We start from the raw sequence: 22,511 nt of genomic DNA on the forward strand, positions 1-22,511 counted from the left end.
ACAGATGAATAGTAAAACCAGTGCTCAGCAGCAAAAGCTAAATCTAATTATAACTTGTCAGACAAAAACCAAATACAGCACAAAGTTCTATGAATTAGTTAAAATTCAACGAAAGTTTTTGATGAAGTTTATCGATTGTAAACGTTAAAATCTTCAGGACAGCTCTACCCCATTTCAAACACTTAATGATGCAGGTGCCTTGAGCCAAGCTGATATATGTATCATCTTTGATTTATTTATGCTTAGATCTTTTTTTACTACCAAGAGGTACAAAACACAGAAAAGATCAATAGCCAAATAACTTGGCTTAATATAAAGGAAATACAATAGATTTTAGGATGAAACTAGAACCCCAACATTTGCAAGTATTGTCAATAACAAAAACAAAGCATGGAATTCCAAGTTCAGTTACAGCCCATTTGTTATTAAAAAATAAAAAAGCAACTTGATCTCTGATCTACAGCCTTAACACTGATGTCATATAACTTGACTGACAATCTTAAGTGCACCATTTTTCACTAGATCAGTGTTTGTTTTCTCACCTCCAGCTTCTTTAATGTTTTCTCCAATGAGAGAAGCACACTACTCCCAAAAAAAACCCCATACATTTGCTCTTATATACAATTTTAACACTGTTTTTAGACTTGTTATGTATTTTAATACTGATAATCAATATTTCTCAGGCTATTGCATTTCCTACAGACCACCAAGTCAAAGCTTCATTAATATGTCTGGAGACAAAAAGGGACTATGTGCTTTTCTTGCAAAGTGACAACACTGATAACCCATTAAAAGAAAAGAACAATTTTTCTCAGCTAATTATAACATAGAATGTATTTCCTTTAATAATATTCTTTATTACGAGAATAAATACATAAAATGAACACAATATATTAGCCACATTTCCTCATATACATTCAGAATATAGCAGGAATTTAATACGCATAATAATCAGAACTAGTTGAACAAACAAATTTTTACTAAGCCAACAACACTGGAGGAAAGCTGGAAAGTTTATGCTCTAGCAGCAGGCAAAGAACACTTGATTTCATTGCTTCCTTGATTTTAATTTAAGGACAAACAAACTGTCGTTATAAGCATGAATTGATGGAAGTGTTCAGCTCCGTGCAGTGGCTGTTTGAGGCTGTTCTGACTGCAACTGCTTTCCAAGGTATTCCCTGAAATAAAACAAAAAATTAGATTGAGAAACATTCTCCACAGTGGAGAGCATGATAGTGGTGGGAAGTCTAAAGTAGAGAAAGAGGAAAAAGCTTTAAGTTTAGAATTATTCCTTCAAATAACGTCTACTAATATTTGATAGTCAACTTGAGCTACTATGAAAAGTATCCAAATTTTAGGTATGAATCATGAATCCTTCCGAAAATAAGGTACAAACTGAACATCAACAAAACTGTCTGGAAAAAGAAAAAGCCCACTGGTAACATTTCAAAGTCCTGGCAACTGTTACAGAACACTCAAATAGCCCACAGATTTTGCTTGCCAAATATAGATAGTAGAAGCTGCAGAAAAGTATTTAAAAAGATCTTTTCCCACAACCCAGGGGCACAAGCGCAAGTAATATCAATGGCGATTTAACTCAGACAAGCAAAATAGACACTGACTGAAGAACCGTATGTTCAAGTTGAAAGAAAGAAAAGTTATCCAAACCAGGCTCACTGTATACCACTACTTTGTGTTTTCCTCACCTGTACTTTGAAGTGCACTAAGTCACTTATTTTATACCTGTCCTCTCAACACTGGAACAAACACTCCCCAAATTCTTAGCATTTGCCTTGGGTAACAGTATCTAAATTCTATAGAAAAACACTGCACAATTCTTCTGAACGTTCCCACCTTTCACCGCTTCATGTGAAAGCAGCTTAACACTTTACAGAACCACAAAGAAGCTGAAAGAGGTCTTTAGTGATATCTGTGTTGTTGTTTGTTATAGAAACAAAACTTCAATAACTGTACCATTGTACCGGCTGAAAGAGAGGTTGCCTATATTTCACAGGTCTTTAATTCTTTCTCTATTGCTGATCATATGCTTATCATGATTTTTCTCACTACACAGGTATTTCAACCTACACAAGTTAAACATTAGAAGCAGGTCAGAGAAATGATGTTCAGAATGAAGTCATTTTCTAAAAAAAAACCCAAAACCACTCAGAAGCATGCACTTTCGTTTTATTTAAAAAAAAGTTCAGTATTTATTGCACATTTCAAAAATGAGTTTTCAGCTTAGCGTCCTGTGGAACAGCTGTTTCTTATGCATTACAATTCCTATCGCACAATTGAGTTTAGCATCACAGCTGCACCACTCAACAGCACTTTCCTTGGTTTTAAAGTTAAGTACCTAGAAAAGCAAAATTTCTATCAAGCACAAGGTTAACGTCAAACTCCACTAGCAAAGAAAAAAACCACACAATTTGTATGCAGCGTCATCCGTTATGATTTAGCACCTTTCTTCACAGCTTTATCAGGTGTTGCTGCAGTATCACAGCATTTTAAAGCTTGGGCTGCACTCAACATATGTGCCACCTCTTGATTTTAATTGGTAGGTTACCACCCTCAAAGTAGAGGCTCCTGATGGCAAAGAAGGAAATGAGCTGCTGTCTTGTGGTTTAGCAGGACTCAAAACTGTACCACCAAAATTAACAAGATCTGACAGCCATCCAAAACCACAGCCAGCAACTATGGAAGGGGCTTCCAAACTCACCAAACCCCCTTCAGTGGTCCTTTTTCCGTGTTTCAAGCCTATATGCATGTTCTGATATTTCTTGTCTGACATCCAGCCTTGAAACCAACTGACACTTGTTGCATACATGGCTGTGCTCACAGCATCACAAGCCTGCAAAGTGATTCATTCCTAAAGCACACGTGAACCATTTTGAATGTGAAATTCCTATGCAATTACTTAGAAGTAGGAAAATCAATCAAATTAAAAACCGTAACAGTACAACTACTGCAGAGCTTACACAGGTTCAGATGCATGCTCAAGGCTCACTAAAACAGTGCATTTATCAAAAATTTCTGAAAAGACATAGAAGTAGCATATTTTGTAGATATTTAGTGTCTTAACAAACATGTTCATCTTCTAAGAACATACAGTAGATAGTATATTGTCCTCCCTACAAAACCTTGTATTTTGGTCACAAAGCTCTTACTCATTTCCCCATATAGAATGAGTATCTGCAGTTGCTGCTCTATGCTGCCATGCTGCAAACCCAGGGGAAAATCCCATATTGCCCCATCTGATCACTTTAGCCACCACCAAGGGCCACCAAAATGCAAAAAATGTGTCCCACCTGCTATCAAAAGTACCAGTTAATTTTCTGTTTGGTTATCATTTCCAGTTGAGTGTCATTGGTTAACCTCGGACAACTTCTTGCATGCTCTATGCTAGATGATGAGAGGGATTGGCAGGAGACTGATACAAGGGATGTAGAAAGCTTCTCAATATGAAATTTCTTGTGTGCAGCCTTAGCAGAGTAGACCAACAGGTTATTCTGCCAAGCCTTTGGTCACTTCTCCCTCCCATCTTCCAGCCTACTCAAGCTACTGAGAATAGTTTCAGAAGGCTCAAGTTCTCTCTCTTTTAAAATCCATACTAAATCGACAAGAAGATTCAAGTACATTTATTACATACTGACATTCCATCAAGCAGGAGGTTAAGTAGAAGCGTAAGCTTCACTCTTCACACAAACTAGACACAGGCATCCAGCATTGTGCTATTGTAAACCAAGTGTCTAAGATTTTATTTATCCTACACTGTTATTCAGTTAATAGAATAACTTAATAATAGAATAATATAATAATAATAGAATAATATAATAATAATAATAGTTAATAGAATAACTTCAGAGAATAACTGGGATTTTAGAATTACTGTTTACCCCACAAAATTAAAAACAGCTTTGAGAATGCAAGCAGTTAACAAGAAGGATACTGCAAGAAGAAGGATAGATCTTTTCACTTAGATAACAAATCGCTTAACAAAATATTCAGAACAGCATCTGACAGATTAGAAATGCATGCTACAATAGAGAGTACTGAAGTATTAGACTTGATTTTTAAAATTACAGGCTGTAAACCCATGAATTGGACTTCTCTCTATTTTAAACTTATTTTATTAGTTTTTCCTTCATAATTGCAGAAGACCATCACCTTTACAAAGGCATTGTGGTTGGTCTTTTGAAAGCACACGATGTTTCTAAGACAGTTAAAGTCAGAAACAAAAATACACAACATACAAGTGTGGCCACTACTGGCAGAGAGTCATGCATGCCTGATCAGCTCATATCAGAGACTAAGACAAAACACACACTGCTAACATTTGACATGGCTGAGGTTTGGGGCCTACATACCCATCATTTTTCAAAACACAATCTTAGAAGTAATACCATTTTTCCCTTCTAACCAAGACAAGCGTATCTGCAGGTTGCCACTCAATATGCACTCCACAAGATGGACAAAATTCAAGTCCAAAGTTGTGAGAAAAGAGCAAAATAATCACAGAATCACAGAATCACAGAATAACCAGGTTGGAAGAGACCCACCGGATCACCGAGTCCAACCGTTAATGTCCTGGCCAACAAGAAATTCAGTCACCAATTCTTTTCACTAGAAAGCTGTGTTTTACTTTGAGTAGGCATTGCATTATTGTACATAATACTTAAAAATTCTGTCAGAAGAAGTAAATATTTTCTCAACACAAATATATCATCTGTCAAGCAGTTATAGAAAGCTCTTTTTTTCTTTTAAATCATTTAAGGGGATGAAGGGAAATGAAATTCTATGTACCAGTAGTCCAGTAATATCCAGCATGTTAACATATAATGCTGTATTCCTTAGCTGCTTTCCAGAAAGGGAAAGGAAAGCTAACACATACTTAATGTTGCTCAATAATCATCTGCAAAAAATTATGCTCTCCCACATAAACAGACTTACAATTAAGCACATCATTTTGGTATACTCCTCACACTGGGATTGTAAAGGTGAACTCCATGAATATATTTAAAGACACCTTGCAACAGTTCCAAGTAGTACTAAATTGGAAACCATACAACAAAGAACAAGAAGACAATCCAGTCTTCAGTATTAATAATCAAGATGTTAAGTACACTGAGGAACAAGCTCAAGTATCTTAGGAATCCAAATTTGCAAGTTTAGCTCTTGAGAACTAGAAGTTCCACTTTAATGACCTCCCTCACATTGGAGCAGAAAGGCCTTTATAAAGGTCAGTTTTAAACCCCTGTCTGACTTCCTTCAACATAAACACATCCTTATTACAAAGCAGACAAAGCTGGTGCAGACAAGCTTCTATTTACAGTTAACAACATTCAAAAGTGAAACAAATGACCCAGTATAAATTTCCAAGAGTAAAATATTACTTCTGCACTGCAGAATATCATGCAAGTGCAGTATATCACTTCTAAGAGTAACTGCAAAACCCTCCATTTCTCAACTAAAGCTTAGATCAGCAAAACTTGAAATATCACATTTCCTCACTTCTTTGGTCATTCAGAAGTCTGAAGGTGAGGTATAAGCTATTTCCATTTACAAATTAATCTTTTCATTCATATTAGAATAACCAAGCCGTTCCTTCCAAGCTAGCAATTTCCCCTTTTTTGAGGCCTAATCTTTAAACACACATTTTCTGCAGTATCCAAAATGTTTTTTTCCAAGAAAAACAACTTAGAGGCAAATACATGAATTCGTTGCATCTCAAATAATTATTCCAATTCGTTGCTTCATTCAGTCTAATTTAATCAGTTTTGTTGGCACATGAGAGACACTGACACCCTCAAGCTAAGGTATACCTAAGTGTCATGGTAATTGCAGCAAACATTTTAAGTTCATTCAGGAAAAGGCACAAGAAACTGATCCAACACGTAAGCCACCAAATTCAGCAAGTATGGAATAAAGAGATAACAGCAAACTGGCACAAGACCCTACCTGGAAATTTTATACTATTTTTCAGATTAAGCAAAGCACTGTTGTCAAAAACAACCTACAACAGACAGGAAAGTATTAGGGCTTCAAAAGATTTCTAGAGGTCACGTGCTAAAAAGAGCAAGCCTTGTAGTTTAAGAACTACTACTTTCAGTGTTATGCTCCAAAATCCCCTGCAGTTAAGATTTAGCTGTCCTTTAAGTAAAACTGAAAATTCTTTTTGGCAGACAAGGGAAGAAAAATAGACGAAGCATTGAAGAAAGGAACAGTGAAATTTTCCTATTCTCCTCTCTATTCTAACAACATTTATCTTAAATCTCGTTTACTAAAGAACTATGTTATCCCAAAAAAAAAAAAATCTGTATTGAACATCTGTAATTTCTGGCAGACTGACATTCCTGAGAGGTAGAATGCTTTTCTTTGAGAAAGAAAAATATAAAAATATTGATTTTATTTTTCTCTAAACATAAACCTAGATTCTAAGGCTTTTGAAAATGAACAGCTAGTTCTAAAGACTTCCGTTTAGGAACGATTACAGAAGTGTAATAAACTTACAATAAAAAGTCTGCCACACAACTTGAGCAAGCCAAGTGACATTGCCAACGTACACTGTTACAGACAAATCAAAGATAAAATGATGAGTTAAAGATCAAGTTCAAAGTATAGGCAGTACATGGAATAGTTTGAATATATTTGCCATCTTTATGTTGCATTTCTGCTATAGGTCTAATAACCTGGGCTTGCCAAGAGACCAATCTTAGTCATGTATTGCGGTTTCACAAATATAACTGATGTATTCCTAGCTCTAAGCAGGCTAAACTGCCCCTTGAAAGCATTGACCTTGTAAGTGTTAGACTGCTGCAAAAAACTCCGTGGATGTGACAACGCTTGGAACCTTCTGAGCAACACAGTCATGAAGTGGCATGAGGTTGCAACCATCACTCAAGTGCCCATCCAATCCAGTGGAGCTGGAACAGTCACCCTCAAACCCATTCCAGCCATATGCACCCGCCTTTCTCACATGACACACACCCAGGCTTTCTGGTGATACAGTGTGTTTTGTTCATTTAACTCCTAAGTGAACTCTTTTCTCCTAATAAGTTCCCTTGAACCTGGTTACTTCAGTGGCACATCAACACTAGTGGTGGCCAGAAGAAAGGCATGTGGAGCTGGACAGTGGCTACCACAGATGCACTTGCCTTGCAACAGAGGCACAGAATCACAGAATCACAGAATAACCAGGTTGGAAGAGACCCACCGGATCACCGAGTCCAACCGTTCCTACCAAACACTAAACCATATCCCTCAGCACCTCGTCCACCCGTGCCTTAAACACCTCCAGGGAAGGTGACTCAACCACCTCCCTGGGCAGCCTGTTCCAGTGCCCAATGACCCTTTCTGTAAAGAATTTTTTCCTAACGTCTAGCCTAAACCTCCCCTGGCGGAGCTTGAGGCCATTCCCTCTTGTCCTGTCCCCTGTCACTTGGGAGAAGAGGCCAGCACCCTCCTCTCTACAACGTCCTTTCAGGTAGTTGTAGAGAGCAATGAGGTCTCCCCTCAGCCTCCTCTTCTCCAGGCTAAACAACCCCAGCTCTCTCAGCCGCTCCTCATAAGGCCTGTTCTCCAGCCCTTTCACCAGCTTTGTTGCTCTTCTCTGGACTCTCTCCAGAGCCTCAACATCCTTCTTGTGGTGAGGGGCCCAGAACTGAACACAGTATTCGAGGAGCGGTCTCACCAGTGCCGAGTACAGAGGGAGGATAACCTCCCTGGACCTGCTGGTCACGCCGTTTCTGATACAAGCCAAGATGCCATTGGCCTTCTTGGCCACCTGGGCACACTGCTGGCTCATATTCAGTCGGCTGTCAACCAACACCCCCAGGTCCCTCTCCTCCAGGCAGCTTTCTAGACAGACTTCTCCCAGTCTGTAGCACTGCATAGGGTTGTTGTGCCCCAAGTGAAGGACCCGGCATTTGGCCTTGTTAAACCTCATGCCATTGGACTCTGCCCAGCGGTCCAGCCTGTTCAGATCCCTTTGCAGAGCCTCCCGACCCTCCAGCAGATCGACACTTCCACCCAGCTTAGTGTCGTCCGCAAACTTGCTAAGGGTGCATTCGATGCCTTCATCCAGGTCATTGATGAAGACATTGAACAGGGCTGGACCCAGCACTGAGCCCTGGGGAACCCCACTTGTCACTGGCCTCCAGCTGGATTTCACACCATTTACCACCACTCTCTGGGCCCGGCCATCCAACCAGTTTTCCACCCAGGAGAGTGTGCGCCTGTCCAGCCCAGAGGCTGACAGTTTCTCAAGCAGAACGCTGTGGGAAACTGTGTCAAAGGCTTTGCTGAAGTCCAGGAAGACCACATCCACAGCCTTTCCCTCATCCAGTAGCCGGGTCACTTTGTCATAGAAGGCGATCAGGTTAGTCTGGCAAGACCTGCCTTTTGTGAACCCATGTTGACTGGGCCTGATCACCCGGTTCTCTTGCATGTGCTTCATGATAGCACTCAAGATCACCTGTTCCATGACTTTCCCTGGCACTGAGGTCAGACTGACAGGCCTGTAGTTTCCTGGGTCCTCCCTGCGGCCCTTTTTGTAGATGGGCACAACATCAGCCAGCCTCCAGTCCAGTGGGACTTCCCCAGTCTTCCAGGACTGTTGGAAGATGATGGAAAGGGGTTTGGCCAGCACATCCGCCAGCTCCTTCAGTACCCTAGGGTGAATCCCGTCCGGCCCCATAGACTTGTGACTGTCCAGTCGGGCTAGCAAGGCTCTGACCACCTCCTCTTGGATCATGGGAGCCTCATTATGCTCCTCTAGCTCCTGGGTTTGTACACAGGTGGAACGACCCTCCTTACGACTAAAGACTGAGGCAAAGAAGGCATTAAGTACCTCAGCCTTTTCCTCATCCCCTGTTACTGTTGTCCCTTCTGTGTCCAATAGGGACTGTATGGTCTCCCTAGTCCGCCTTTTATTATTTATATATTTGTAGAAAGATTTTTTGTTATCTTTCACTGACTTGGCCAATCCAATTTCTAGCTGAGCCTTAGCCCTTCTGATTTTTTCCCTACACAATCTCACTTCCCTCCTGTAGTCCACCCAAGAGGCCTGTCCCTTCTTCCAGAGGCCATAAACATTTCTCTTCTTCTTGATATCCCTCAAGATCTCTCTATTCAACCAAGCTGGCTTTCTCCCCTGCCGGCTTTTTTTCCGGACCACGGGGATGGCTTTCTCCTGAGCTGCTAGGACCACCCCTTTGAAGAGCTCCCAGCCCTCCTGGGCTCCCTTGCCCTTGAGTACTGTCTCCCATGAGACTTCACCAACCAGCCTGCTGAAGAGATCAAAGTCTGCCCTCTGGAAATTTAATGTTACGGTCTTGCTAACCACCCTCTTCACTTCACCTAGAACAGAAAATTTTATAATCTCATGGTCACTTAGTCCTAGGCGTCCACCTACCGCCACATCCCCTACAAGGCCTTCTCTGTTCACCAACAGGAGGTCCAGGAGGGCACCTTCCCTGGTTGGTTCATTCACCAACTGTGCAAGGAAGTTATCTCCCACGCACTCCAGGAACCTCCTAGACTGCTTCCTTTCTGCTGTGTTGTACACCCAGCAGATATCAGGCAGATTGAAGTCTCCCACCAGAACGAGAGGCATCGATCTAGAGATTAACCCCAGCTGTTTATAGAAGAGCTCATCAGCTGCTTCTCCTTGGTTGGGTGGTCTGTAACAGACTCCCATCACAAAATCTACCTTCTTCTGGGCTCCTCTGATTTTGACCCACAGGCACTCAACCTCCTCATCTCCACAATCCATCTCAGTGATGTCCAAGTCCTCCCTTACAAAGAGGGCTACCCCGCCTCCTCTCCTACCCTTCCTGTCCCGCCTGAAAAGCTTATACCCCACCATAGTCGTACTCCAGTTATATGAGTCGTCCCACCACGTTTCCGTGATGGCAACAACATCATAGGCCCCTTGCCCTACGACAGCTTCCAGTTCTTCCTTCTTATTTCCCATGCTGCGTGCATTGGTGTAAATGCACTTCAGCTGAGCTGCCGAGCCTTCAGCCCTCCTAGAGGGAACAGGGTTCGTTCCCAACTGCCTGGTAACTGGATCAGTTGACACCAGAGTGCCTGCATCTCCCTTAACACCCCGAGGTGTGTTCTCCCCCACTTTTTGTGCGGTGAGGTACTGGTGGTCCTCGCCCGCGCACCCTCTCCCAATCACCAACTCCCCACATCCAGGCTCATTCCTGTCTAGCCTGGGCTCAACCCCCTCCCCCTTCACATCTAGTTTAAAGCTCGATTTATGAGCTTGGCTAGGTTTCTGGCAGAAAGTCAGAAGAAGTCAGCAGAAAAAAAAAAATAAAGAAACCAGGCTCAGAAATTGAACGTGAAGCTCTGCTAATACTTGGTTCCTGAAATACAATATAAACATCATACTGCTATATCAGCAAGTATACCACTGCACATTTTTACATACTATTTTACATACAAAATATATATTTTCTTATATGTATATATTGTATATTTTCTACATTACATACACTGCTCTTCACAGAAGTAAAGAGAAATAGCACAGCTATGAATGTAGTAAACTAAAGAGGGATACATCTTCCTAGTGTGCTCTGCTAGAACTGCCCAATTTGGAGTGCTACCACACAGGATAATAGCGCATTTCTCTTCTGTTTCTTGCTTCCTGAATACTGTTTTCTTCCTTGACTCAGCAGATTAATGCTTTGTCAAGTATATAAAGAAAAGAAAATGTGTTAAAGATTATAAAGTATTTGTCTATTGTACCAATGCACAGAATCACAGAATGGTTTAGGTCTGAAAAGATCTTTAAGATCATTGAGTCCAATCCTTAACCCAGCACTGCCAACTCTATCACTAAACCATAAACAGTGCTGAAGCACAAACAACAAAAACAAAGAACTAACAAATGTACACAACAGAATCAAAGTTGTTATGACTGAACACTTTAGGCTTCTACCAGATCATCAAATTACAATTTAAGAAATTATCTTATTTGCAGTGGAACCATGTATTTCCTTGACATATGCACATGGCCTTGGATCTTGAAAGATGAGACATTACAAAGTATCTCCACAGTCTTCAATATTTAGAGTAACAGATTCCACTCAATGCAGTCAGGGAGAACAAAAGCAAACTGTTAAGATGAACAGCAACTATGGCATTTTTTCACCTTAATTATGCACAGTAAAGAGATAATCAACATTCTGATGGGCACACTAGAACTAAGCAGCCGAGCAGGATTATAAACGTTAAGTGCATGTTGTTTTCTTTGTGGTTTTTCTGGGGTTTTTTGGTTTGGTTTTTTTAATGAAGCCTGTCTTCTGCCAAATGCAGTAATATTAAATAGACAATCTACAAATAATTGCCCGATTACTGAATCACGGCATCATTTATAGTTCTCCTTACAATTAGAAATGCAAAACTAATGTGTGCCTTCAGATGGAGACACTGCAAGAATCTCCCTTTCAGTCAGCAGTTTTTGTCCATTTTTCAGAAGAAAAATTCTAGACTTCCAGTTCACAACTTGATACAAAAGCCAAAAAGAAACAGAAGATCAATGAGCTCCTATAACGTGGGTATTATGGAAAAATTTTATTAGATTTTGAAAGAAAAAACTATGAAATTCAATTCAATACAAGTCTTTCTATTAGCGAGAAAAAGTATAAGAAACATTATGAGCTAACGATTACACAAAGCCTAATACTGTGAATTAGAAAGAACCAACTTGAATAAACCACGTAACTTGATTTGAAAGCAGTTTTATATTAAATCAGAAGATTTAGTTGCCACAACGAAAAGTAAGCACAATGCTTTCAACACTTAAGAGCTTTAAGTTTGCCCATAATATTTCAGAATGACTGACATAGGAAAATTCAGTTAAACATTATCTATCAGGAAATCAAATCTTTAAAAGTCATACTAATCAAAAATGAAACTGTCAAGGAGGTACTACTTTTGTGACATGCTTTTTCATCATAGCACATGAAAATTAACAACTTCTTTGACAAAAAAAATGCAAATTAAGCAGAATGTTTGATACCTGCAAAATATTTGCTCCAGGTTAACAGAAGCCCTAGAAATATTAAAGTGTATTTTACCAACAGTGCAGATCTCATGACAGAAAACGTGATCACAGTGTGAAATCCCAGAGAGGATATACACAACAGTTCCTACCTTCTTTACAAGAATACATATTTATGTTCGAATAAAAAGAAATGAAGCATTCATACTAAGTATCAAAGAATGCCTTACTAATTGGATTTTTTCCAAACTTGTATGATTCTAGCTAGGCACTGTCCTCTAAATTAAAAAATATAAATAAATAAGCAGGGAGGCAGTCAATTCTCTCCAGTTCTTCAGTTAGCTAACTTCTTTTAACTACTAAAAAAGAATTGTATTGATGATGAAGGCTAAGTAACAGGATAAATAAATACAGTGGACTGCATTATCATGTAGGCATTGTTTCCTAGATTTAAGCCTACTCTATTAAGCACTGCACATTCGAGATGGGGGAAAAAGGGAGGAGGAGGACCTCATGGCTGCCAGCTATCATTACACCTTGCACTGCTCACTATCAAATGCCACATTGTATAGAAGCTATTTTAGGAGGTACATGGGCTTTGGGGAACAGAGTTTATACCATAGAAGAATAGCAAAATGCTCCAATATTCCATGCTAATTCTATAGAGCAACGGCTTCTAAATACAGTGTACTGCAAATCCTATGCAGTTTCAAAATTTTTTAACGTCTCTGCATATGCAGCCATTTGAAAAGATAGAAAGCAAATAATTTTGTCTGGGATGTGCACTCTGAAAATCATATACGAGTCCATTGCATATTCAAAGGTTATCTGTGTTGCTTCATTTAGTATTCATTTAATTTTATTTCCACTAACATACCTGATCGTGCAGCAATGATTCACCCTAACTCCCACTGTTTAGCACCCTCCAACATACTCATACTCTCCATGTCAGTATCAATTCACTGAATAGCAGTTTATTCTAAATGCCTGCCTGTTTAAAGGAGGTTTATAGCTCAGAGCCTGCACAAGTGAAAGGATCCTGGGGAGATGAAGTATCGTACCTGAACTCAGAGGTAAGAGACACCCTCTCATGAACAGCAGCTCACTACTAAGGCACACAGGCAGAAAGGTGGGGCAACACACTCCAGTGCTTCAGTCAGTGGGATCCAATGACAAAAGTTACGAGAAGTTCTGCTACTACCCTGATTCAGCCCAAGGAATACCAAAAGAATTTGCAGTCAGATCCACCATAGCTTCAGCAGCACTTGTATGAATACTGAAGAACTTTTGACCTATAGAGATTAAACCACTGTGTTTCACTTTGTGTTTGTATGAACAAAGAGCACACACGATCCATCTCTGCACATCTGGGCTAGACTGGACACTGCAAAAATTTTCTCTGATTTCCGACCTCTGGTCCCCAACTCCCAACAGCACTGCTGCTGACAGAGCAAGAAAAAAAGTAATATGCTGCACTTACTACAGAGTTACAAGCAAACTTCCCTGGGCCTAAACTGGCTAGAAGACAAGCAAGTAGTGGAAACTAACGTGCTATTTTCTAGGTGACCAGTATAGTCACAAATAAATTACACATTAAATGCAGATTATCTAGAATTCACCTAGCTCATCATCTAGATCTCACTTTAGTGAAGTAATACAGTTGGAATTAACCTCTTTAGAACGAAGCCAGGAGACTACAGGTTCACAAATATTAAAGACAAGATTATTCCCACTGCTCAACTGCAGGCACTAAAGCTTCCTAGAACTGCACTGAAAAACAACCTCCTTCTCTCCATTGTTCACAGAATAAACCTGGACTTCTAACTGTGGGGACTTTGAGTCCCAACATCCCATCCCTGAAGTTCAGTCAAATGTTATGCCACAGAACACATGAAGGGCACATGTTCATCTATAGAAATTAAGAGACTGGGTTTCTTTGAAGCGATAGATGTAAGTGCTGTCAGTACAGAACTTAATTATTTAATTCTTTTAAAGTCATTAAAAACATTGCTCCAACCAGCCTCAGGCTGTCAAAACTAATTCCTAATACTGAAATGGTCAAGTTGGTTATTGCTTCTGAACACCAGCAGAGACAAGGAATAAGAAGATTATGTTTCTCATACATAGTTAAGGCATAAATTGAACAGAATGCACTAAAAAAAAAAATCAGCACCCTCATTGCCATGCCAAACTCTCCTACCTGCCAATAACAAGTTTTTACAAACAGTGTAGCACGCTGCGACTAACGCAGTTAGTTCAAGTAAGATTAAGTCATAGCATAAATTACCACTTAAAGACATTAAATGATGCTATAAAGATACCTTCAGTCCCTCCTTCAAGTGCATGATTATTTAACGTGCAAATGTAACTGGAATATTTCACCTGAACTTACCTCATCTGAAAAGCTGACAGCAGTTACTGCTTTTGCCAACCTAGTTTCACCGTTAAACAGAATGCCTGACAGCCTGATTTCCCTCCATTTATCCCTGACTTAAGAGCCCCTAAGGAAAAGCCAACTGAGCAGCCTGTAATGAACTCTTAAAATTACTTAGGAGTTAATTGTCTTCAAGTTGAGTTATTAGCAGTCTAATGATACAGATGCATTTTAAACAGAATGTCACTTCAGCTGACCCATGACACTCCCTCAGCTCAGGTACCAGAATCATAGAATCACCAGGTTGGAAGAGACCCACCGGATCATCAAGTCCAACCATTCCTATCAATCACTAAACCATGCCCCTTAGCACCTCGTTCACCCGTGCCTTAAACACCTCCAGGGAAGGGGAATCAACCACCTCCCTGGGCAGCCTCTGCCAGTGCCCAATGACCCTTTCTGTGAAGAATTTTTTCCTAATATCCAGCCTAAATCTCCCCTGGCGGAGCGTGAGGCCATTCCCTCTTGTCCTGTCCCCTGTCACTTGGGAGAAGAGGCCAGCACCCTCCTCTCCACAACCTCCTTTCAGGTAGTTGTAGAGAGCAATGAGGTCTCCCCTCAGCCTCCTCTTCTCCAGGCTAAACAACCCCAGCTCTCTCAGCCGCTCCTTGTAAGATTCATTCTCCAGCCCCCTCACCAGCTTTGTTGCTCTTCTCTGGACTCGCTCCAGAGCCTCAACATCCTTCTTGTGGTGAGGGGCCCAGAACTGAACACAGGATTCAAAGAGCGGTCTCACCGGTGCTGAGTACAGAGGGAGAATAACCTCCCTGGACCTGCTGGTCACACCGTTTCTGATACAAGACAAGATGCCATTGGCCTTCTTGGCCACCTGGGCACACTGCTGGCTCATGTTCAGTCGGCTGTCAACCAACACGCCCAGGTCCCTCTCCTCCAAGCAGCTTTCTAGCCAGTCTTCTCCTAGTCTGTAGCACTGCATAGGGTTGTTGTGCCCCAAGTGAAGGACCCGGCATTTGGCCTTGTTAAACCTCATGCCATTGGACTCAGCCCAGCGGTCCAGCCTGTTCAGATCCCTTTGCAGAGCCTCCCTACCCTCCAGCAGATCGACACTTCCAACCAGCTTAGTGTCGTCCGCAAACTTGCTAAGGGTGCACTCAATGCCTTCATCCAGGTCATTGATAAAGACATTGAACAGGGATGGACCCAGCACTGAGCCCTGGGGAACCCCACTTGTCACTGGCCTCCAGCTGGATTTCACACCATTTACCACCACTCTCTGGGCCCAGCCATCCAACCAGTTTTCCACCCAGGAGAGTGTGTGCCTGTCCAGGCCAGAGGCTGACAGTTTCTCAAGCAGAATGCTGTGAGAAACTCTGTCAAAGGCTTTACTGAAGTCCAGGAAGACCACATCCACAGCCTTTCCCTCATCCAGCAGCCGACTCACTTTGTCATAGAAGGCGATCAGGTTAGTTTGGCAAGACCTGCCTTTCACGAACCCGTGTTGACTGGGCCTGATCACCCGGTTCTCTTGAATGTGCTTCATGATAGCACTCAAGATCACCTGCTCCATGACTTTCCCTGGCACTGAGGTCAGACTGACAGGCCTGTAGTTCTCTGGGTCCTCCCTGCGACCCTTCTTGTAGATGGGCACAACATCAGCCAGCCTCCAGTCCAGTGGGACTTCCCCAGTCTTCCAGGACTGTTGGAAGATGATGGAAAGGGTTTTGGCCAGCACATCCGCCAGCTCCTTCAATACCCTTGGATGAATCCCATCCGGCCCCATAGACTTGTGGGTGTCTAGTCGGGCTAGCAAGCAAGGCTCTGACCACCTCCTCTTGGATCACGGGAGCCTCATTATGCTTCTCTAGCTCCTGGGTTTGTACACAGACGGAACGACTTTCTTTACAATTAAAGACTGAGGCAAAGAAGGCATTAAGTACCTCAGCCTCTTCCTCATCCCCTGTCACTGTTGTTCCTTCTGCGTCCAATAGGGACTGTATGGTCTCCCTAGTCCTCCTTTTATTATTTATATATTTATAGAAGGATTTTTTGTTATCTTTCACAGACTTTGCCAATCTGATTTCTAGTTGAGCCTTAGCCCTTCTGATTTTTTCTCTACACAATCTCACTTCCCTCCTGTAGTCCACCCAAGAGGCCTGTCCCCTCTTCCAGAGCCCATGAACATTTCTCTTCTTGATATCACTCAAGATCTCTCTGCTCAACCAAGCTGGTTTTCTCCCCTGCTGGCTTTTTTTCCAGAACATGGGGATGGCTTTCTCTTAAGCTGCTAGGATTTCCTTTTTGAAGAGCTCCCAGCCCTCATGGGCTCCCTTGCCCTTAAGTACTGTCTCCCATGAGACTTCACCAACCAGCCTTCTGAAGAGATCAAAGTCTGCCCTCTGGAAATTTAATGCTACTGTCCTACTAACCACCCTCTTCACTTCACCTAGAACAGAAAACCCTATCATCTCATGATCACTTTGTCCTAGGCGTTCTCCTACTGCCACGTCCCCCACAAGGCCTTCTCTGTTCACAAACAGCAGGTCCAGGAGGGCGCTCTCCCTTGTTGGTTCATTCACCAACTGTGCAAGGAAGTTGTCTTCCATGCACTCCAGGAACCTCCTAGACTGCTTCCTTTCTGCTCTACTGTACTTCCAGCAGATATCAGGAAGATTGAAGTCTCCCACAAGAATAAGAGGCATTGATCTAGAGATTAACCCCAGCTGTTTATAGAAGAGCTCATCAGCTGCTTCTCCTTGGCTGGGTAGTGTGTAACAGACTCCCATCACAAAATCTACCTTCTTCTGGGCTCCTCTGATTTTAACCCACAGGCACTCAACCTCCTGATCGCCACAATCCATCTCAACGGTGTCTAAGTCCTCCCTTACAAAGAGGGCTACCCCGCCTCCTCTCCTACCCTTCCTATCTCGCCTGAAGAGTTTGTACCCCACCATAGCTGTACTCCAGTTATATGAGTCATCCCACCACGTTTCCGTGATGGCAACGACATCATAGGCTCCTTGCCCTATGACAGCTTCCAGCTCTTCCTTCTTATTCCCCATGCTGTGTGCATTGGTGTAAATGCACTTCAGCTGAGCTGCTGAGCCTTCAGCCCTCTTAGAGGGAACAGAGTTCATTCCCAATTGCCTGGTAACTGGAGTAGCTAGCTCCCGAGTGCCCGTATCTCCCTTAGCACCCCGAGGTGTGTTCTCCCCCACTTTCTGTGTGGTGAGGTACTGGTGGTCCTCACCAGCACACCCTCTCCGAATCACCACTGCCCCACGTCCAGGCTCACTCCTGTCTAGCCTGGGCTCAACCCCCTCCCGCTTCACATCTAGTTTAAAGCTCGATTTATGAGCTTAGCTAGGTTTTTAGCAAGGGCTTTAGTCCCCCTAGGAGACACACGTGTCCCATCCTTAGCAAGAAAGCCACTGACACTTCTCCCCAAATAACAAGACAAATCTGGACAATGAGATGTGATGGTTTTAAAATTAGTATAATTAAGCTGAAAATGAGGAAAAAGTCAGGTTAGGCATCCAGGAAAAAATTTACTACCATTGAGGTTTATGCTGGAGAAACATCAGAGCTTTATATTTTTATTACCAGATTTTCAAGACAGCAGAACACACACGAAGTAAGACCTGTCCCCACGCAGAAGTTAAATTCAGTAACTAAACCTTACACACTGTAATCTCTATTTAGCTATAGCCAGTTTATAACACTTGGAATGCTTTAAATATATCGGAACAGCATTGTGAGAAAAGAAGCATATCACTAAACTGAGCAGCACAGTGGGGCACAATTTACAATAAACACCCCAAAATCAGGTTGTATATGACTGCACATTTAGTCTCCATCTCCATTCACTCAGAAATTCAATGTTATTTATTAAAGTCGTCCTTACAGGTGAAGAATGTTAACTCTGCATCTGTCATAGTAGGTTATTTAAATGTGTACTTTTTTCTCTGCTATAGAAGTTTCTCATAGTACAAGAGAGGGAGAAAGCAGGATAAAACTAATGTTATAACATGAGAGTTAAAACTCATGTTCATCAGAAAAGGAGGAAAACTAGATTTGCTTTACAGAAAATACGCTGCAGGGAGAGGGGGCAGGAGCTTTTAGTCAGTCTTACTAGCCTGCTTCCTACAGCAAGTAGGTGACTTGAAGAATCTATAAGAATGTGCTTGATAAACCATGTTTCCCTACAACTTTCACAGTTGGCATCATTGCTATCCAGCCTTTTAACAAGTTCACATTCTGTCAGAAACAAAAAAAAAACACTGAAGTTATAGATACTTCCAAGCACCAAGATTTTCAGAAATAAAAGACTGTTTTAAGTTCAAAATTAAATTAGGTGTTTGTATCTCAACATCTAAGTTCCAATGTACTCAGATGTACTGTTGCATTTTATCTTTCTCTAAAGTAATGAAAGTTCGAGCTTTGGTGAAATCATAATTAATCATGAGATTAAGAACTCCTAATTAGTATTTTTAACTCTTGATGTTTTATGCTTAGCATACCTAATTAGTTTGGCAAGTTATACAAAGTTGTTAAATGAACACTGATGTTTTTCAGAACTTCAGCCCTTCAACGCTTCACTACAAGGGTCCTGTGCTCTGTTGGAAACCCAGCATCACCCACCAGCAGATTCTGTGGCAGCACATGCCAGCACTTCAAGGTATTTGGAGCTTTATTAGAGAAATCATCAGAAAACTATAGTTGAACAATGAAAGGAAAACCTAATTTCAGATGCTATTCTCAGTAATTGATGAAAGAGATATCAGCGAGTGATTTTCAGCTTCAGGTCACCAACCAGCCCATAAAGTTTCTCTGCTACTCCAGGAGCTCAAGAAAAATCATACTTGCACCCCTCAAGATGGGCACAGAAAAACAGTAAAGTGGGGAAAAGGACACTGGAGCAAAGAACAGGAATGCAAAAGAATGGTCAGGCCTGCATATACTGCAAAGCAACTGTCAATACATACCTGAAACATCAACTCTTACAACTATATCAAGCTACTGATTCCTTCACCTGAGACTAAGTAAACCTTCTAAAACACCTACACATATCCTTAACATTCTCAAGACTGCTGTTTTGTAAGTCTGAATTACAGCTCTATTAAATAGTAAGCAGTTCAAATAAGTTAAAATATATTTTTCAAGTGAATTACTCAGGTGACATCCAATCATGTAGGCCAAGCTACTCAATTCAACTGCAACCAAAATATACAGAAAGGCTAGCTAGGATTTTACATTAGTATCATATTGCTCTGTCATTTAAAAACTGCAGTCCTACAACATAGAAATATTATTCCCTCCCTTAAAGAAAGCTACTGTCATGCATCCTCTCTCTGTGACCCAAAAGTCTTACTGTTAGTAGTATGTTAAATTATCTTCACATACCAGTTATGAACCATCAGCTTCTGCACAGCCAGTAGTGCATTATAACGAACTTGTTGGTCTTCATGATGCATGTGATTCATTACCAGCTGTTTACCACCAAGTTGTTCAATCACTCTGAAAGAGAGGCAGAGAGCAGTTTTTTTGACATTACTTCAGCTTCTGGGTAGCTATCCTACCCAATCACTCGGTGTTCAAGGCACTAAGAGGGTAAGTCATATAAATATTATTTTATTAAAAGTATTTTTTCTCTAACATATACATCTTATTTGACATGTTATAAATGTAGATCTCTCAGGCTACCTACTGGACACATTTTTGGGTTGTTTTTTTTTTTAAGAATTCACAACAATTGAAAGTGTTTGCACTAGACTCCTCTGTCTGCAGCCCACTACCTACTTCCATTAATTTTGAAATAAACAACAAAGAAGGACCCCTTTTCAGAGAGGGGTCCTTACTTTTTCCGGCTTGCTAAGGAACTCAATAACAGCTTAAGATGGCTGGCAGGGTACAGCACTATCAATTATTTACGAGGAGGTAGTGCCCTTCCTTCCATAAACTGATGATGAACAGGTCATTCATTTGTTGCAAGAATAAAGCCCCAATGCAGTCCAGCACTGCCTAATTCAGACAATAATGCTAGTAACCACACTACAACTATTAAACTAGCCGCTTGCTACTTCTCATAGTGCTTTTTGCCATTTAAACTGTATTAGAGCCACAGCTATTATTGCATAAGATTCAGAACTGGCTGCTAAGCTACTATTTCCAGAAAAACAGTTTGAGCTGCATCCTTCCCTACAAACTTCACCACAATAGTCAGACAGGTTTTTTTTTAATAGCTATACCAAATCCCACACCAAATACTGACGAAACCTTGTATCACATCATGAATATAGCATTTCTAAAAAAATTGGAAGGCAACACACTTAAAACATGAAAAAGCGTCACCATCCAGATGACTTTCTATGTGCAGCGTGTTGGTCTGTTATAACAAAGGAAGTTTGGACAGAATTTGCAAGCATTTATATATAAAAACTGATTACTCAGACTTGCATAAGCTTTTATACATTGGTTCTGTCACAGGTGACTGAGTAGTTAAATATAATATCCTGTGAAGAGGCTATCATCTGCATTACACTTAACCTGATGCTGTCCTGCCATACTAAGCTTGCATTAGCTGTCTCCTTTTATTACTGTTCTTTTCAAGGATAAATTAATGTAATAGTGCAGCACAACAAAACATGGTTTTGTAATTGGCAGAATATAAAGACACGGTGTGGAAATGAATAAAAACAATTTCCCATTTCATTTTCTAACTGAGTCAAAACCATCCTGGAGACCACAGGGGATATTATTTCCCAACAGCACTAAAACATTTAAGGAATGCATTCAGAAAAGCACAATTGTTTCAAGCTGGAAAATCCTTGCCAAGAATTCAAGAAGTTTATTAATAATGTAACAAATTCAAAAAATCTTTATGCCTGCCTTAGGCTGCCTCACACTTTTAATAACAAGTTAAACATAAAACCACTGCACACAAAGACACACCATGAAATGAAAACAAGAATATTTTCCTCATTACAGGACTGACTTAAACACTGTATTTTCAGGAACTGAAAGGGGGTAAAAAAAGGCATAAAACTCAAAAGCTTAGAGCATGCAAGAATCAAAACGAAATGTTAAAATCCTATAATCACAGTGGAAATAAAAGTATTTCAGATAAAAATACATGACTGAAATTATAGCTGAGAACATGAAGAGTCCAAGAACATGTTACAATTTTGCATAACATGGCCTACCGGTACAAATTATTTCCCAGCCATGGTTCTAGACTGAAAGGTAAGCAACTGTGGGGAAGTTTCACAGCGAATGCTGTTCCTTCAAGTTCCAAATCTGCTCAAAACTTTTAGTTCTGTTTTCCCTCTCCTGAACTTCTAACTTTACAGCAGTTATAGAGTCTGGTGGGACAGTAACAGTGTATGTACATCTTCTGCAGAGACTATTCCCCATAATAACAGTGCACTACAACAAGAGTGTGGAAATTCAAACAAATTTCTGGGTGCTCAATAGCCAGATTTTAGTATTATCCATCCAAAGGGAGAAAGAGGAAACAGAAGATAAAGACAAATGACAGCAGTTTAGACTGTTACAGCAGAAAATATGAACATCGAATCCACACAGCATACCTAAAAGCAAAACAAGTTGAAAGAAAAAATGCACTTAAGTTGCTTCTGAATCCTGAACCAAGAAATAAATACCTCTAGGTGTCAGTCTCTGGCACGTGCAAAACAAAACCCATGTTCCATGGCATTCAGTCAATTGAAAGTGTTGATCTTGCATAGCAGTAACCCTTGGGCCACACAAAAAATGGTGTATATATGGCAACATAACATCTACTGTTATGTTGCCAGAAAATGCATGTTGGTGAGCCTCATTAGAAGCCCATAGTACTACTGCCTTGAGAATCTGGTGCACAGAGCAAAGTTTTAAAGGCAAGTTAAAATTATTTAAGCTTAGAACATTAAAGAACAGCCAAGCAAAAAGGTAGTATTTAGCTTAATACTTTCTTTTTTGCCAGACATTGGGAAGGGTTACCCAGAACTGTGACTCTAGGTCTCCACCATGCGCAGCAGGTAATGTCAAGAAGTTTTCGGTTCTGCAGCCTTTGAAGGCTGTTAAGGGTTAAGGATAAATATTTTTGTT

At 41.0% G+C, this 22,511-nt stretch overlaps 1 protein-coding gene across 2 annotated transcripts in view; it reads right to left on the reverse strand.

Moving 5' to 3' along the window:
• Nucleotides 1-210: 210 nt before the first annotated feature.
• The window catches only part of ATP6V1H (ATPase H+ transporting V1 subunit H), a 54,122-nt gene continuing 31,821 nt past the window's right edge, over nucleotides 211-22,511 (reverse strand). For both annotated transcript variants that reach the window (XM_069854105.1, XM_069854104.1), the window contains exons 13-14: nucleotides 19,809-19,922; nucleotides 211-1,178 (exon numbers count right to left, since the gene is read on the reverse strand). In XM_069854105.1, the coding sequence (XP_069710206.1) occupies nucleotides 1,118-1,178; nucleotides 19,809-19,922 (175 nt within the window). In that variant the 3' untranslated portion in view covers nucleotides 211-1,117. The remainder of the gene's footprint in view (nucleotides 1,179-19,808; nucleotides 19,923-22,511) is intronic.

Source organism: Phaenicophaeus curvirostris, chromosome 3 (genome assembly GCF_032191515.1).
Source record: "Phaenicophaeus curvirostris isolate KB17595 chromosome 3, BPBGC_Pcur_1.0, whole genome shotgun sequence".
Lineage (NCBI taxonomy): Eukaryota > Metazoa > Chordata > Aves > Cuculiformes > Cuculidae > Phaenicophaeus > Phaenicophaeus curvirostris.